This window comes from Cygnus olor, chromosome 3, assembly GCF_009769625.2.
Source record: "Cygnus olor isolate bCygOlo1 chromosome 3, bCygOlo1.pri.v2, whole genome shotgun sequence".
NCBI classification, from domain to species: Eukaryota; Metazoa; Chordata; class Aves; order Anseriformes; family Anatidae; genus Cygnus; species Cygnus olor.
In genome coordinates this window covers 33635011-33651297 of record NC_049171.1, presented here as the reverse complement: position 1 = coordinate 33651297, position 16287 = coordinate 33635011, and the positions used below count along the sequence as shown (strand labels likewise).

The following is a 16287-nucleotide window of genomic DNA, read 5'->3' as shown; positions in this document are numbered from 1 at the left end:
CAGCCTTCATGAAGTCTAACATACCCAAGTGCATCTGTTTGATTATGCTATGCTTGAGGTGGATACTGTGTCTCAACTTGTCATGAGTTAAATTTAAATTTAGTTGTGCACCTTCAGGTTGAGTCATCTTTCTACGGAGAGATGTTACTAGGCAGTGTAATGTAATAATCTGTTTTCCACTGGAAAACATGTGTAAGACACACTTGCAATATTTATTCTTAAAACATGTAGGATGTTCTAGAGCCACGAGGCCATTCACGGTAAGCCATGAAAAATAAGCCATGGTTAAGAGATGAAAGTGGCTGGAGGCTGTGGCCCACAGGGACTCAGAAGGAAATACTCAGAAAATACAGACAGCTTGAATCCCAAGTGCTCTCTCCTGAGAGGAAGCATGGTTGGAAAGTTTAAAATCCATTAAAGTTAAACAAATTGAAAAGCCCTATCTGAGAGGAAACATAGTACAATGTTTATTTTTCCATTACAAACGTGAGACCTAAAAGATTTCCTGAGGTTCTCAGGTATTGTTCAGGGTTATAATGGAGATCTGTTTTTAGAAAGTGTAATTCATGTGTTTAATCCAAACTATTTGATGAAAAACACACTGCATAAGCATTCAGGAAGTTAAAGGCCATTGTATACCTGTATCACACATTGTTTGGATAGGAGCTGACCTACAATGCAAGGAATCTCATCATGAAACTCTCTTACTCAAAAACATTGGGTCTAATTCACTCCTCATTCATGCTGCTGGCTGAATTCCACTGAATTAATGAAGTTAAGACATGAGTAACCAATGATAATAAAAAGCCATTCTTCCTGCTGAGTGTGAAACTACCAAAATGCAAGGCTAATCTGAGTAGGAAATTTATAATACTGGCCTACGACAAGTAAGTAGCAAGCCCTAGCAAGCCCAGCATAACATGAGCCAAGCAGATTAGTCAATGTATTTTAGGGTTTGCCCCATCACTACTGATCTGCCGCTCTGAGATCCTTATCAGCAAAATGTGCGATGTTAGCGATGTTGAGAAGCATCTGTTTGATTAACGAACAAGCTGCAAACTGAATCCAGAGGTGAATTTAAGTGAAAAGAAAGATTTGGAAGCAGAGGAATATTCCTCATTAGATTTACCGATACAGAAACTGGGCAAGTTTAAGACATACAGACCCTTCTTCAGCTTTCTTCCATTTGTTTTGCTCAGGCAACTCAAAAAAGATACATCTTTGTACAGATTTTACTTCTCCAGTATTCTTAGGCTATCTTGGGTAAACGAGACTTAAGTAAAAATGGAGGTAGCGGGAGATATGACCATACACATAATTAAGTTGAAGTTAGGCAACATAAATTTCTGGTGGTTTCCCTTGACTGCTATACAAGCAATTTCAAGTAAGATGAATTTTTAGGAGACCAACTTAATTTAAATTTGCACTACCTTACATTTTACCTCTAAGTTTGACACTGAACCAAATCTAAATTCACTATTGCCTTTTTATTTCATATGGCAGAAATATCCTGATCCCAAATAACAATCAAGGCCACCTACATTTAAGCATGGACAATAATTACAAAGACCTACTTCAACACAGGAAGGCCACAGAATAGAAATATGGGTCCATATATAAGCATGTCTGAATATGTCTTGTACAACTTTTTAATACTGATAAGTAATGAAATACACACGGTTGAATCCATCTTGTCTTCTGCCATTTTTGGTTAGTGACAGAGAATGAAACTTTACAGGATAAATGGGATTTTAAGGGGTGTCAATCTCCCCAGCCAAGTCTGCAGGGTCAAGGGAGAAAAAGGAGAGACAGTTACAGGAGGAGAAAACGGAGAGGGAGATTAAGCTAATTTTAGTTGAATGTGTTGCATGGTTGATAAATCAAAAAAGGGATGACAGATAAGAAAGAAAAGAACTGTGAAAAAAATCTGAAGACAAGGGCAAATTGTTTAACTTGATATTGCTGAACGGCATCCAGCAGAGGGAATCATCTTTGATGAAGATGATTCACGGAAAGGATGATTTTAGCAGCTGTGTTTTATGTGACACCAAAGCTACGTTGCTTGTAAACTAAACGGTCCCAGGGCCCCATTCTGTCCGTGAGGTCAAACAGCACAACCTGGCCATGCTCGCACTACTGAGCTCTTGTGTTACAGAACAGGGGGGCTGCATCTGCACTGTCTTTTGGACTGACCCCTGGTGTGGGACGAGAACTGGCTGGGAGAGTGGCAGTTCTCCTGGACCAGAAGTGTGCCAAGGATCTGCAAATAGTGTGATAATACAGAAGGTCAAGTGTCAGAGCTCAGTAACATTTACTTCACTGATGTCCTGGGATAGACATAGCCTAAGCGTGCAGTGTAGGTGCTTTAAGAGAACAGAGACGTGAGTGTTCAATAACCAAGACCTAACATTTTGCAGAAACAGTGAATCTTCTGGAAGGACTGCTTTGATCATGCCCATTTACCTCTTAGTGTTTTCGTGCCTTCTTGCGCTTCTTATACAAACTTCTTTTCAGCTTTCCTTCATCGCACTTGCAGCCTAATAATCTCATGCAGTATTTATCGTAAAATGCAGTTTACCACTTGATTTAGTCTGCATTCCCAAGTTTTCTTAGTTACCTGGAACAAAACCAATGCTTCACTGAGGGGAGCTATACAGTGACCATTGCTTATCATGCATTGTCACTCCACTCTCTCATAAAGAATTTATACTTAAGGAACATACTTTTTGAAAATTTCAATTGCATTTCTGCCTTTCAAGTAAACCTCGTGTTAAAATAGGGCCTACTTCAACAAGCTGTTTTGTTCAGTAGTGGTTAATTGCAAATGATCAAAACGTTGACTTTTGGAAAGGTCACCCTGGAAAATGTTTGTTATTATTTTCCTGCGTCACTTTAGGCTCCATACATTATAGCTCATATCAGTGTCCTGGCATGCTGACGAGCAAGGTTACTCTTACTTTAGGACTCCATTAAATTTATAATCAGTGCTCTGGATTCACTGTCTGCCACACATAAAGTTACTGAAAAATTTGAGCTTTGTGTCCCCTTCCTTTGAGCATGACAGTATATTTCTGTATTTAGAAGACTGTTGTTCTGCCAAAAGGCGGTATTTCTGCTGTGGTTTTTTGTAAATAGTTTTGTTTATAAAATGCACCTTTATGTTTCTTTCTAGGTAGGGATGAGATCCCGAAACCAAGGTGGAGAAAGCTCGTCTAACGGGCACTTCTCCAATTCCAAGCCTGTCATCAGCCATGCAGAGAACGAAAAACTCCAGGATGATGCCAAGAAAAAGAACAAACCTCATCGGAAGGAAGATGAGGTCATGGTTTCAGCAACTGTCAAACGGCACTCAAGATCACCTGGGCCTAGTGAACGAAAGAACAAGAAGTCCATAGAGCTCTCTAAAGAGGACTTGATCAAACTCCTCAGTATCATGGAAGGAGAACTGCAGGTAAGCTAAACAACTTTTTAAACTGTATTTTCTATTTATCCATATATTTTTAGGCTGTCCAAGAATCATGGGGCTCAAGAGACAGTGACATGCAAATGTAAGGCAAAGGACCATAAGGAGAGAGCAGTGCTAGCTGGTTTCTATCAGGATAGTCACAGTTTTAAGTTCTGCTTTATTTACCATGTCTATCTGCAGCTGCCAAAGCAAGTGAAATTACAAACACCTGTCAGAAATGATGAAGAAAGGGGAGTCTGATGGTCTTGAATGCTTAAAAAGAGGCACAAAACGACCACAGGAGAATCAGTTCAGAAAAAGACAAGCAAATACAGTGAGTGCAATTACAGTCTTAAATACAAATATTCAAGAGAGAAATCCAGAAGTCTCTAATACTGGAAAAGGACTTAAGATGGCCCAGGACCTTGTGCATACTCACGGGTGTTGCTCAGGTCTCAGCCAAAGCTCTGCCTGTCCCACCTGACCTCCAGCACTCTCTGCACATCCCCTTCCTTGCAAAGGCCCATTGGTTTTCTCTCCTGGAGCAGTGCTCACTCGGAAGTTTTCTTAGTTGTCCTGATTTGCATGTTTATTCAGCCCAGTAATAAGTCTGCTATGTGAGACAGCTTGAGTTTGTGTTTAACTCACATCCCCTAATTTCCATCCAGTTTCAAGGGTTCTCTTTAACAATAATAAATCACTGAACTCTCAGGAGTCTCAGCCATTAAGGAAAATGCAATTTCAAAATGAAAAGCTGAAACACAGTATTTGAAAAAGTCAGTGTGAAGACTTCTGACTTTTTATAACTTATCCCCGTCTGCATTAGGACTGCTTGCCAAATTTATACATTCTTTTGTTTCGACTCTAATGCTATTTTTCAGTTCATCTGTGGACATGCAGAAAAAACTTGCCCAACCTGTGTGAAAACATGCTATGTTGTGATGCCTTAATTCCACCTAACCATCATTATTTAGCATTTCATATAAGGCTTTACTTTTTCCATGAAACCTGCATTCAAAAAGTTGTTACTTTAATTTTGGATTTTTTATCATCTTATCTGATTAAGGGAAGCAATTGTTTTAGAAGTGATCCATTAATTTCTTTGGTATATGAGTCATCTGAGTTATACCATTACTGCAACTTTGCGATTTCATCTCACTTCAGGTTGTCAGAAAGGACTTTCAAGTTTCGGGAAATATGCATTTAAAGTAAACAGTTGTGTCACAAAGACCAAGAACAGTCATTTGGCAGTGAAATACTGGGGAAAAAAGCAAAAAAATCTGTTGAATGCAATTTTGCTATGAAAAAAAAGTATCATTATAGAACAGTAGTCATAGCCATAGTACTTCATTTTACTTTATATAAAAACTTGTATATGATAATTCCTAAAATATGGAGCTAGCATGCAACTCTGGGGGTGAATAGAGCCAAACCTGATTAAAAACATATTGTTCTCATGTAGTTCAGGAAGATTTACCCTGAAGTAAGTACTCAGCAGTGTGCTCAGGTGGCCAAGAAGGCCAACAGCATCCTGGCTTGTATAAGAAGCAGTGTGGCCAGCAGGTCTAGGGAGGTGATTGTCCTCCTGTATTCGGCTCTGGTGAGGCTGCACCTCGAGTACTGTGTTCAGTTTTGGGCCCCTCACTACAAGAAGGACATGGAGGTGCTCGAGAGAGTCCAGAGAAGGGCGATGAAGCTGGTGAGGGGTCTGGAGAACAAGTCTTACGACGAGCGGCTGAGGGAGCTGGGGTTGTTCAGCCTGGAGAAGAGGAGGCTCAGGGGCGACCTTATCGCTCTCTATAGGTACCTTAAAGGAGGCTGTAGCGAGGTGGGGGTTGGTCTATTCTCCCACGTGCCTGGTGACAGGACAAGGGGGAATGGGCTAAAGTTGCGCCAGGGGAAGTTTAGGTTGGATATTAGGAAAAACTTCTTTACCGAAAGGGTTGTTAGGCATTGGAATGGGCTGCCCAGGGAAGTGGTTGAGTCACCATCCCTGGAGGTCTTTAAAAGACATTTAGATGTAGTCCTTAGTGATATGGTTTAGTGGGGGACTTGTTAGTGTTAGGTCAGAGGTTGGACTAGGTGATCTTGGAGGTCTCTTCCAACCTAGACGATTCTGTGATTCTGTGAAGTCACCTTTGTGGTCTTTAAAGGGGATGTGAAGAAAGTCACTAATACTTCCTGGGTGACAATAAATGTGGTCTTTATTCTTATCTCTGAGTAACTCTCTTGTTCAAGAAAGGTTTCACATGGAGCTGTGGCTCTTCGCCCTTGTCCTCCACTTCATAGCCAAGTTATACAACCTTTAAAGGGCTGCCCACATTCTCATTATCCCTATGAGGAAGATGGAGATAACTGCCATCTGCTGTTAATATGGACTGAAAATCCTCACCAAGGTTATACACACATTGTCCCACACAATACTTTTAGGGATATTCATACGTAGAAGTCCCACAGAGATGTCAGGCTGCGCTAAGGCATCCCAGCATCACAGGAGGCTTCCGAGGACAAACACGCTGACAGCTGTGAAGTGCATCTCCTCTTCTGCTCCCTACAGACAGGAACAAGAATCATTTATGTTTTTAAGCCATAGGAGATTTTAATTTCATTTCAAAACCCCCTGTTTGAGGCAGTTATTTACCTGGTACCTGTGTTGAACCGTTACTGAAGTGGGCAAGCTGCAGCTCTTTGGCCTGAGATGAGAGCCCGGCTTTGACACTGCAAACAAGGATGAGCCAAGGCAGACTCCAGCCAAGTAAATACTCTGGTATTACCTCCTGGCTGTCACAGTGACCTAATACACTGAGTCATTTTGTGGTTTTTCATTTACAGTTCCGTACAGACATCACTGGTGGCTGGCTGGCATTTTGTTGGACTGGCAAATCAGACTGTGGGTTTATTTTGAAGCCACTTCAATATTGGCAAAGAAAACAGTGTACAGGCACATGTAAGGAGATTTTTGTTTTGAGAATAACAGTGGGCCATACCTATAGGGTCATCCAATAATTTCTGAAGAAAAAAGTGCAGTAAAATACGCTGTTTACTCAGCAGCCATCAGCAGAAGAGGCCTCACATCTGCACTACTGAACAGTGTGCAGGGTGACACTGCCTTGCACACTCCAAACAGTGAACTCAGCTGGGGATGCCATGGTCATGGCAACCATGGGCTTCAGCAGATTAAATTAAAATCTCTACATATGCTTCGTGTGCTTAGTTCACTATTATCATCTGGCATCGTAGCAAACACAGTCAAAAGCCATGTTGCTCCAAGTATCAGTTTTGAGTCCTTACTTTGGGACCCGATCTCCCAGCTGTAATTTTGAAAGGTGAAAGTGCCAGTAAACTGTGAAGACATGTCCCAGCAGTGATGTTTATGTCTTTTTTTTTTTTTTTTTTTTTTTTACTCTTTATTATAATGACCTCAGGTAGCTTGCCTTTGTTTAAGCTTCCAGTGCCAAGTTGGACTTGGCTTTGCCTGTCGTCAAATTTCTTGGCTGGGCCCTCTGCTCTTACTGCAAGTAGAGAAGAGAAGGTTTTCATCAACTGCTGAGGTCACTGGGGCTTAGGCCTTATTTTGTAAGAAAACAAAAGGGGAGAAAAAGTATACAGAAGCTGCAGTGATGAAAATGTGTCCCAATATACATGGCAGGAGAGCTCTTAAGTACAGCCTCTCTGGAGGAGAGCAAGAAGCAAATGAACTGATGACAGGAATTGATTTGAAAGGCCTTGTAGCTCAGTAGAGGGTCTTTTTTCTTGAGGGATCCCACTGCTTGTATAATAAACCAGTGATTACATGGTCTCTAAACACGTATAGGATACACAGAGGTAAAAGACCCATGAAGGTGTTTTCTTCATATATATGGAAAAAAAAAATCTGATAATGCCATTGGAATAAATTGGACCATGAATCACGGTGTTAATTTGTCTGATTGTTGCAGTGGTTTCAGTCAAACCAACGTGTAATTATTACTAATTGCAAAGCAGCACAGGCAGCATGAATCTCTACAATGACTACATAATCCTATCTGTGGTTCACAGATTCTTGTCTAACAGCCCATGTATTTGTCCTGTATGCTTTCTGACCAGTGACTGTTTTTCTCCAGCAATATCAGCACTGATTTTCAACATTTCCTGATTAGGGGTCTGAGAGGAAATGAGGGGCAGTATTCATACATTTTTACCATGCACTCTTTTATTGCATGTTCAGGGAAAAAAAATTAAAAGTCTGTTTACAAACTACAAATTATTGAATTTTTCAAGAAAAATCATTCCTTTGTTAGGTTCTATGCCTATTGCTAGACAGATGAAACTTTAAGTTTGGGAGGCAGTTTTCTATATTTCACACCAATTAAACCAGGACCAACTTTTCCACTCAAGGCCTTTGTTATAGTCTGTGCTTTACAGCATTTCTGCAGTGCAGAAATGGCATCACCCCCTGCAGCTCAGCCACCCGTTCTGGTGCCTCACCCAGTGAGCTCCCTTGCACTCTTTAGGACAGATGGACAGGCTTCCAGCTTTTATTTGACAGAGCCAGGTAGAGATTGCCTTCAGGCTGCTTCCAGACATTCTCCTTGACCTGGGCATTTCAGGGGAGGGTTTGCAGAGGTGATTGAGGGCTCCGTTGTGTTTTCTCTGGGAAATACTTAGGTACAAGCGGCTGTACATCCTGCTGCGAGGGAAATCCTCTCCCATAACAAACTCAAATAACTGGTTCCCATATGGGTAATATAGTAGCTAGAGCATGTTAACATTTTAAAAGACATTTTAGCACTTTACCACCTGCCTTTCTATCAGAAGACTAAGCTTTGTAAATGTAAAGGGTGAAAGGAAAATTATTTCATGTTTCCATTTTCTGCTTTCTGCTTTCTTCCGTTTTTATATATGTACATATTTTATTAAAACATTTTATTCTATGATAACTCTGTTCTGTTCTGTTTCCTAAGAGAGGCTTCCCCTCCTTCTTTTGCTTTCCTTCCCTTCTTTATTTCTCCAGTTATGACCTTTTTCCTTATTCTACCTTTTTGTCACTTCCTAACTCAGGTTTTCTTCATCCTCATATTGTGGATGCATTCACTGACCCATTTTCCTGAGAATCCTTGATGAAAAATTGTAGATCTGCTGCAAATCAGTTCCCTCCCACTAATTCTTTAGACAACCACTTCATTTAACCTTTGTCATGAATTTATCAGGATGTGTTATAAGACTAGGTAGGTTATTTACCTTGATTACTTCTACTGGAAAATAGTTCCAGAACTGAAAAGCTTTGATGTTTAGCAATTTTTTCATTTAATTTCCAGTCCAAATGTAATTATGTCCAGTGACATCTTTATGAAACTGTGCTATACACCAATCATGTTTTAAATAGCTTACCTCTCTCTCTACTGTTTAATGTCTGACGTGTTTGTAGATGGCAGTCACACACCTTTTGAGTCTTCACTGTGCTAGCCTTGCCACCCTTGTTTACTCTCCTCTAGCAGAAGAGGCTTTCTACTGTTTCAATTGCCCCTTGATCAGCGCCAGTTGCACTCTAGCTTCATCTTTCCTAAATGTCTCAGCTAGAACTGCACAGTGTCCCAAACACTGGTTTTAATATTTCATTTTCTATGCTGAAATGGCTTTACTTGGCCCTTCCATCCCTTGATAATATGATTGATATATGAAATGGTTTGACTCTGTTGCTGTAGTTGTATTATTTTCTCTCTGTCCCTTCTTCCTCTTGCTGCAATGTGTAAACTTTCATGCAATGCCTTAAACTGCTTTTGTTTGTTGAACTGCTTTGTCAAGGAAACCTGAGTTTCCTAAGAAGTTGAAACACCATTGTGACAGACATCTCGATATTACTTAGTTAAAAACACCATACAAACTCCTTTTTTCTTCAGAGACTTTCTTGATACTCTTGAATAAATACAATTGAATACTGAGTTCCCCAAAAGCTCAAGCTCTGGATATACTTTAGTTAGGTGGGTGGAAATCAGAAGCGTTTCTTTTGGGAAATATTAAAGTTGCAAGAGAAAGCTGGGAAAACATGCAACACCGATCCAGAGGGAAGAGTGCAAAGCACAGTGAAGAGGAAAGAGCTTCCAAATGGTCACTAGCCATATCTCACAGTTTGAGAAGCTGTAGTTACCTGTAGAGAAGCTTGAGTAAGTAAAGGATAGGTAAAGCCACAGAAAAGTGTGTGTAAAGTAGCTTTGCATAAGTGTTTGTAACTGTGAAATCTTGTTAATCGGAGTGAAAGAGTTTAGTATTTTCTGAACATATCACACAGACAAAATTCAAATTCCCCTACAGAAAAACATTGGTATGGACAGAGCTACAGGGAAAAAGTGAGGATGGGGTTAATCTGAGGAGAGAGAGGTGACTTAAGGATAATAGAGTGAGAGTAGAGTTTGGGCAACAGAAGAAAAAGAGTGTAAGGAAAGGGGGATGCAACAGTGATAAATGGATCTGAGCTAGAGACATGGAAAGGGGATGTAGAAATGACAAGATGGTCAGGAGACAGATGGTATCCACATTGCATCCTAAAAATGCCTGGCATATGAATATCACTACAAGGAGTTAAACAATTCTCTCCTGTCTGACTGACTCCTTGTTTGTTTGTTTGTGTTTTCTTGGTGGAGCAGGCTATTGCAGGACAAAATTTAGGGTAGATTTCAGACCACAAATGCTCTCTTCTTTTTTTTTTCATTGAATAATTTATAGGCAGAGATGAATTTTGCCTAGAATACGGTGTTTTTCTGCAATTTACAATCATTGCTGTGAAAATTGCAGGAAATACAGGGTTTGTCTAGCAAGTCACAGAAATTATGAATTTTAAAATAGAATCCTGCTGGTTTATGAGAGAAAAAAAAAGATAAGACAATATACTGAAATATAGTTAAGTTGTGCTATTTGGGCAATTTGCTACTCCCTTTGAAATCAAGGGCAGAGGTACTATCAATTATAGTAATGAAAAAATCACTGAATGGTTAGGGTTGGAAGGGACCTTAAAGATCATCTAATTCCAACCCCCTTGCCAGGGGCAGGGACACCTCCCACTGGATCAGGTTGCTCAAAGCCCCATCCAGACTGGCCTTGAGCACCTCCAGGGATGGGGCATCCACAGCTTCTCTGGGCAGCCTGTGCCAGTGCCTCACCACCCTCTGAGTAAAGAGTTTCTTCCTTATGTCTAATCTAAATCTACCATTTTTTAGTTTAAAACCATTACTTTTTGTGATGGTTTTGTGATGGACACTTTTGTGATGGATACTATCATCTCTTTGGTGATAAAACTGCTTTAGAATTGCATGTTTTTCAAAGTCATTATCCTCAATAAAATGTCAGTATCATTGGACAGCTGTAGGCTGAAAACCACTTAACCACTTCCACAGAGAAGTTTTAACATCCTTCTCTGCTAATGTCTGAGCTGCACTCGCCAGAGCTAGATCTATCATGTTGTTTAGACTTGGAGGGTCAGCTGGAGAGGAAGAAATATGGAAATAACTGTCTCTGATCCATTGAACATCTTGTCTAGAGGGGAGGGAAGAGGATGAGCAGCTTGTTTTTTTTTTTTTTTTTTTTTAATTAATGTACTTCTGTACAAAATGTAACAGAAAGTACTGCCCCAGATCAACTTTAAGTTTTGGTCTTGGGATCAGTGTCCTTAACTGATCCTCCTTTGCAATCTTCTTCAAATCATTTTAGTCACCTGATGTCACTTGACTAGGTTTTTTTGTTTGTTTGTTTTGATTTTTCATTTACTTAATAGGAATTGTACACTCAGTGCAACAATAATGAGAACATCAATGTCATTTCTCATTTTCCTGGGAAAAGGCTCACTCTGTGGGAAAGAACATGGCCAACCCATTTGTGATAGATGCTAGATGCATGGGCTTTCTGGCTTTAAAATATCTGGGATTCTCGGGAGAGCTTGCAGTGAGCATATCTCTTATGTGTCATACTGCTGTCCAGTCCTCTGAGTCACCAGTTGTTAACTTAACATTTCAGTTGTAGCTAAGTCTGTTTTTATTAACTTTGCTGTCCCCGTTGTGTATTTATTAAGTTTGTGTCTCCTATTCTCCAGCTGACAATCAGATAAGCTCTTGAGAGCAAAAATGATTCTTTTCCATCCAAAATGAGTTTTAATAAAAGCAAATATAAGCCTTTATATAACAACTGTGAGAACATGGCTATCTGAGAAAGTGTCTTGTTTCTAGGGTTAAAGGCTCCACCTATTGGTTGACTAAAATGAGAGAAATGCAATATTTCAATATAGAAAACGGCTGGTCCTACTGAACATCCTGTGTCTTGCCACATCTTTGCGAAACTGCTGGCTTCAGTGTAGGATTTTGCATGAGGGCCAAAGTAAAACGAGCTCAGTGACATATTTCTGAGAGCTGTGCACACACGGCACTCAAACTGATGCAAGGCTGAGAGATTATTAAAGGAAGTCCTTTTCTAAGACAGGAATGGTTTACATTTTTGCAAATGAAGAGTTTCTTACCTTGGAAACAACTGTTTTTCTTTGGAAAAAAATAAAAAATAAAAACAACATAAGTTCATCCAAGCCAGCAAAATTAGTGGAACTGACTAACCCAGGTACAGTTAGAAGGTAACTTCCAGTCATTTGTGGCCTTTATGTTTAGAGAAGATGGGAGCAGAAATGTTGATGGAGTCAGCTTTATAATGAAAGCCCAGATTGTCCCAAGCAGTTTCAGCAGTTCAGGAAAAATGGCAGTTTGAAAGCTCTGGTATTGTTCCTGGGAATGCAATGGGGAGATGGAGAAGGGAGAGGACATCTGAGTGAACCTTGGGGAAGACAAGAGGAAGGACGGATGTTGAGCACAATCAGGGAGATTCTGGAGAAAGCGGGAGGCTGTGAGGACATTGTGGGCATGGGCAGGAGTCCTCATTCCGCACCTTTCATTGTCTGCCCTTGCTAAGTCACTTCTCTCTAAGAGCTCGCTCCACTTCCCTTGTCTCCTCTGACAATTCCCCTGCTCAAGTAATTGGCTTTGCTGGTAAGTGCTCGCTGTAATGCAGCCCATTCATCAGTCATCAGTAACTTGAATGCATATCTGTGGAGCACAGAGCACTGAAAAACAGCTTGTTGAGGCCAACAAAATGCTTGGACAAGAGAAAGTTGTGTATACAGTTTATTACACATGTATACATGCTTGCCGCTGTTGGTATCCTGCTCTGAGTTAGGCTCCAGCCTCTGCAGAGGAGGCAGAAGGATTTCCTCTGAACTTCATCATCCTGACAGCTACAGCCCCAGTGGCACCAGCTTGTCTCTCACTCTGACCTGCTCCACACACGCTCATTCCTGCCAGAAGCCAGCTAGATGACTGCAGAAAGAAATACCTGTTTGGGTTTGTTCCTCTTGGAGGAACACCAAGAGGTACTTACACTAGCATCTTATAGTACCTACCTGATGTTCAGGTCAAAGCATCTAATTTCAAGTGCTTCAGATCCTTATAGAGTCAACGAAGCACTTTCAAAAAGCACTTTGGAAAACCTGAGTTGCATGTCTAACTAAGAAGCTTTTTCGTTTCCCATGGACTTCAACAAATTGGACGGTAACGTAGAAATACATAAACATGGAAGAAATAGAGGAATACAGTGAAATGAAGAGAAGAGCAATGATATTGATGTCACAGTGCTGTATTTTTTGTAGCATTCATAACCTTAGAACCTGGGGATCTTGTATGTATTTATGAATTAAGCCTCATGGCATTTCTGGGAAGTATTATTTCCTTTACAGGATGGAAACTGGAGCATTGTGAAGGTTAAATTATATGTGGTAAGCACTGGAAGGAGGTCAATGGACAGAACGTGGATCTCTTGAGTTATGGTCCAGACTTGTTACTATAAGATTAAAGGGAAGATTATAACACAAGAAAGAGGAAAAGAAATGCTTTTCCCGTTATTACTCTTTCATAAGTCATCTTTTTTTTTTTTCTTTTTTTTTTTTTCCTCTTACATATGTGCTAACTGATCATAAAATAATTTGTGGTTACAAAGGGAAGGCCTCAAAGGAAGGCACCTTGCTACACGAGTCCAGCAATACAACAACACCTTAATGTGTGTGAAACATGTTGCAATTTTACTGATTTCCTCTACTGCTAAAGTGCCTCATGATCTGCCATTCACCTGGGATGTGGAAAGCTGCAGATATTTCCTTAGCATGAAAAAGGCAGAACAGGCCCTTAGCCATTGGAGTTTTCCATGTCTGATTTGGCGTACCACAACCAGGGGGTCTCCTCTGCCTTTGCAAGTGTCGTGGTGATTCTGCCAGCTGCTCAGAGATCTTAAGCTGCTTTGTTAATTACCTCATTTATTAAGTTGCACACCACAACACAGCGGCCACATACCAGCCCTGAACTGTGAAGGCAGTCATCGCTGTGCTGGCATTAACTATTCTCCCTGCTCAAGTGTCCAAAAAGGTGCTTTAACAGATGTTCCTCCTTCTCCCTGCTGGCTGCTTGCATCAATGCGGGGCCTCCGCTTGTTGCTGGGCTTCAGGTCATGTGCAAAATGTTATTATACGCTTAAAGTTGGCTGAGACGTATGGTCTGAATGGCTGGATATAGTAAACCCAAACCAGCGGCGTTAGCCCTGGCGGTGCATTCCTGAAGCATGTAAAGCACATCCCAACATGCAGATTTGTGCGCATAATTGAAGGTGACCTCCTGTGTCTGTCTCTCCATGCCGACTAAATCATGACACTGTAATTCTTCATGCTGTAGTAACTGCCCTGCGATTTGATAATATCGACCAAAACGCTCATTCAGTGTGAAAAAGCAGGATAACCCAGACCCTAATAATTCTGAAAACATAAAGCAGTGTGGAGTTAATACTTCTCGGGGCCTTACCATGGGAATTTTCTGGCTCTGGCCCAGACTACAGATAATTAATTATGTCAGTGAAAGGCTCTGGTGGCCTGTTTTCTTCAGAAAAAAAGTGACATCATCCATGGAGCTCTCTGGCAATAAAGCAGAACAAAGCTGTGTGGGCAGGAAATAACAGACAGATGTCTTCTAGTGCTCATTTGATCTGTTTCGAAGCTTGCTGTAAGAAGTAATATACTGTTCAGTGCTGCTTCTCCCCAGCTCTCCAATCTTTAATGCGGATGTTTTTAAACATAAGAGGCCAAATTAATTCTTCTGGAGCCACTTCAGAGGATTTATGAGCTGGTCTATCACGTGCTTCTCCTTCAGTATTGATTTTAGGAGGACTTTCTGTGTTATCACTGTAAGATAACTCACAGCAGGATGAGATACACCGTGTAGTTTCAAGGGCTTTGTACAGGGCCAGAAAGTTCTGTGTGGTGCAAACAAGACAGGACAACCCTGTTTTATATCACCAGTGTCACATCACTTGCATTTCCTGGTATATTACACTAAACTTTTCTACAAAAAGCACTGGAGGTCACTTCTCAGCACTGAACTCATCTCTTTACTTCCAGTGCAAATCACTTACAAAGACCTGAGTCCAAAAAAAGAAATCAGTGCAAGTGAACTCCACAGTTTCAAGTATCAGGGAATTTAGCTAAGATTACAGGAAAGAAAAAACCTTGCATTGTCTTCCTTGCAAGAAAAACGATGCATACATGTAATTAGCTACCATTTTCAATGGCTAGAACCATTAGGTGAGTGATATAAACATGGCTACTTCAGACATCCAGTATAGGAGACAAAAATATTTCTTGAGTTTCCAGCAAAAATGAGCTTTTCATGATGCAATATACAGTAAAGCATCTAACTTCCTAACTTTAAAGCAATAAATGCATCTGTACCTGAAAATACGTTTCCACCAAGACCTCACAGCAGTTTGTAGGGATAGCTTGGGGAAGCAAGCCTGTAGCAAAAGTGTTGTTCTAGTAGGCAGGGTAAGTTTTACTCATTTCTCTATTTGTGCTCATAGTATCACAATACAAAATGAATAAAGTTTGGTTTCTTTTTAATTGCTTGAATTTCCTTCCAAGGTAAGAAAAGAAGGGAAGTTACTGAGTATAAACATGCGGATTAGTGTTAGGAAAATTTTACAGATAGAGTTTTTCAACTACTGTTGCCCAAAGATGCTGTCTTCATTTAATTAAACTAAACAAACATGATGTAGGTCTCTAATGGGAATTTTCAGAAACAAGACTATTCCTGCTGGCTGTGACACAGCATGAGCGTGTCCTGGATAGTGCAGAAAGCAGTGTGAGAGCATCCTCCCAATTTCCTTTAGAGGCATGCTGTGGTCGTGATGTTTGTTAGCTCTAGGTGAAAAGTTTGCGAAGTCTACTGGAATTTAGGAAATCAGCCACTGGGAAGATCACAACATTGCACGGAGAACCTGTGACCTTATCTAGTTTCTGATGCAGTCCGGGGCAGCTGTTGCACTATTAATAACCTGAACTGTGTGAAACACAAGTAACAACACCACAAGTAACAAGTTAAGGTTCCTGTCTGTGGTTTTATAGTTATTTCTTGCCATTAATCACTAGCAAGAAAAACATGACTTCATAAACATTAAACCTCTGTTACTTGGTGCTTTCACTCGTGCAGACATAACAGGCTGTCATGATAACTGGAAAAGAAATACTCAAAAGATGGAAATATCAGAACTTCCAAATATCGTATTACTGTATTCCCTGTTAGCTCTGCTCCTGGTCCTGAATTTTCAGAACCACTTTCAATAAATTGAGAGGAATCTCATCATGTTATTGAAGTGTTTAGGTTGCTCTGAAGTCATTAGATGTATTTTAGATTGAACACTGAACTGTAAGGGACATGGTTACAGATTTAGAGAGCAGTAACACTGTGAATTTGCAGGAAGACAACTTATGAACAAACAAAATTCATGAGAACAGTTTA

The 16287-nt window shown here is 40.4% G+C and overlaps 1 protein-coding gene across 1 annotated transcript in view; it reads left to right on the top strand.

Annotated features, from left to right (window-relative positions):
• The window catches only part of FILIP1 (filamin A interacting protein 1), a 106224-nt gene that overhangs the window by 40669 nt on the left and 49268 nt on the right, over window positions 1-16287 (top strand). The window contains 1 exon segment of the mRNA XM_040552350.1: window positions 3173-3451. Within this exon segment, the coding sequence (XP_040408284.1) occupies window positions 3179-3451 (273 nt within the window). The 5' untranslated portion in view covers window positions 3173-3178.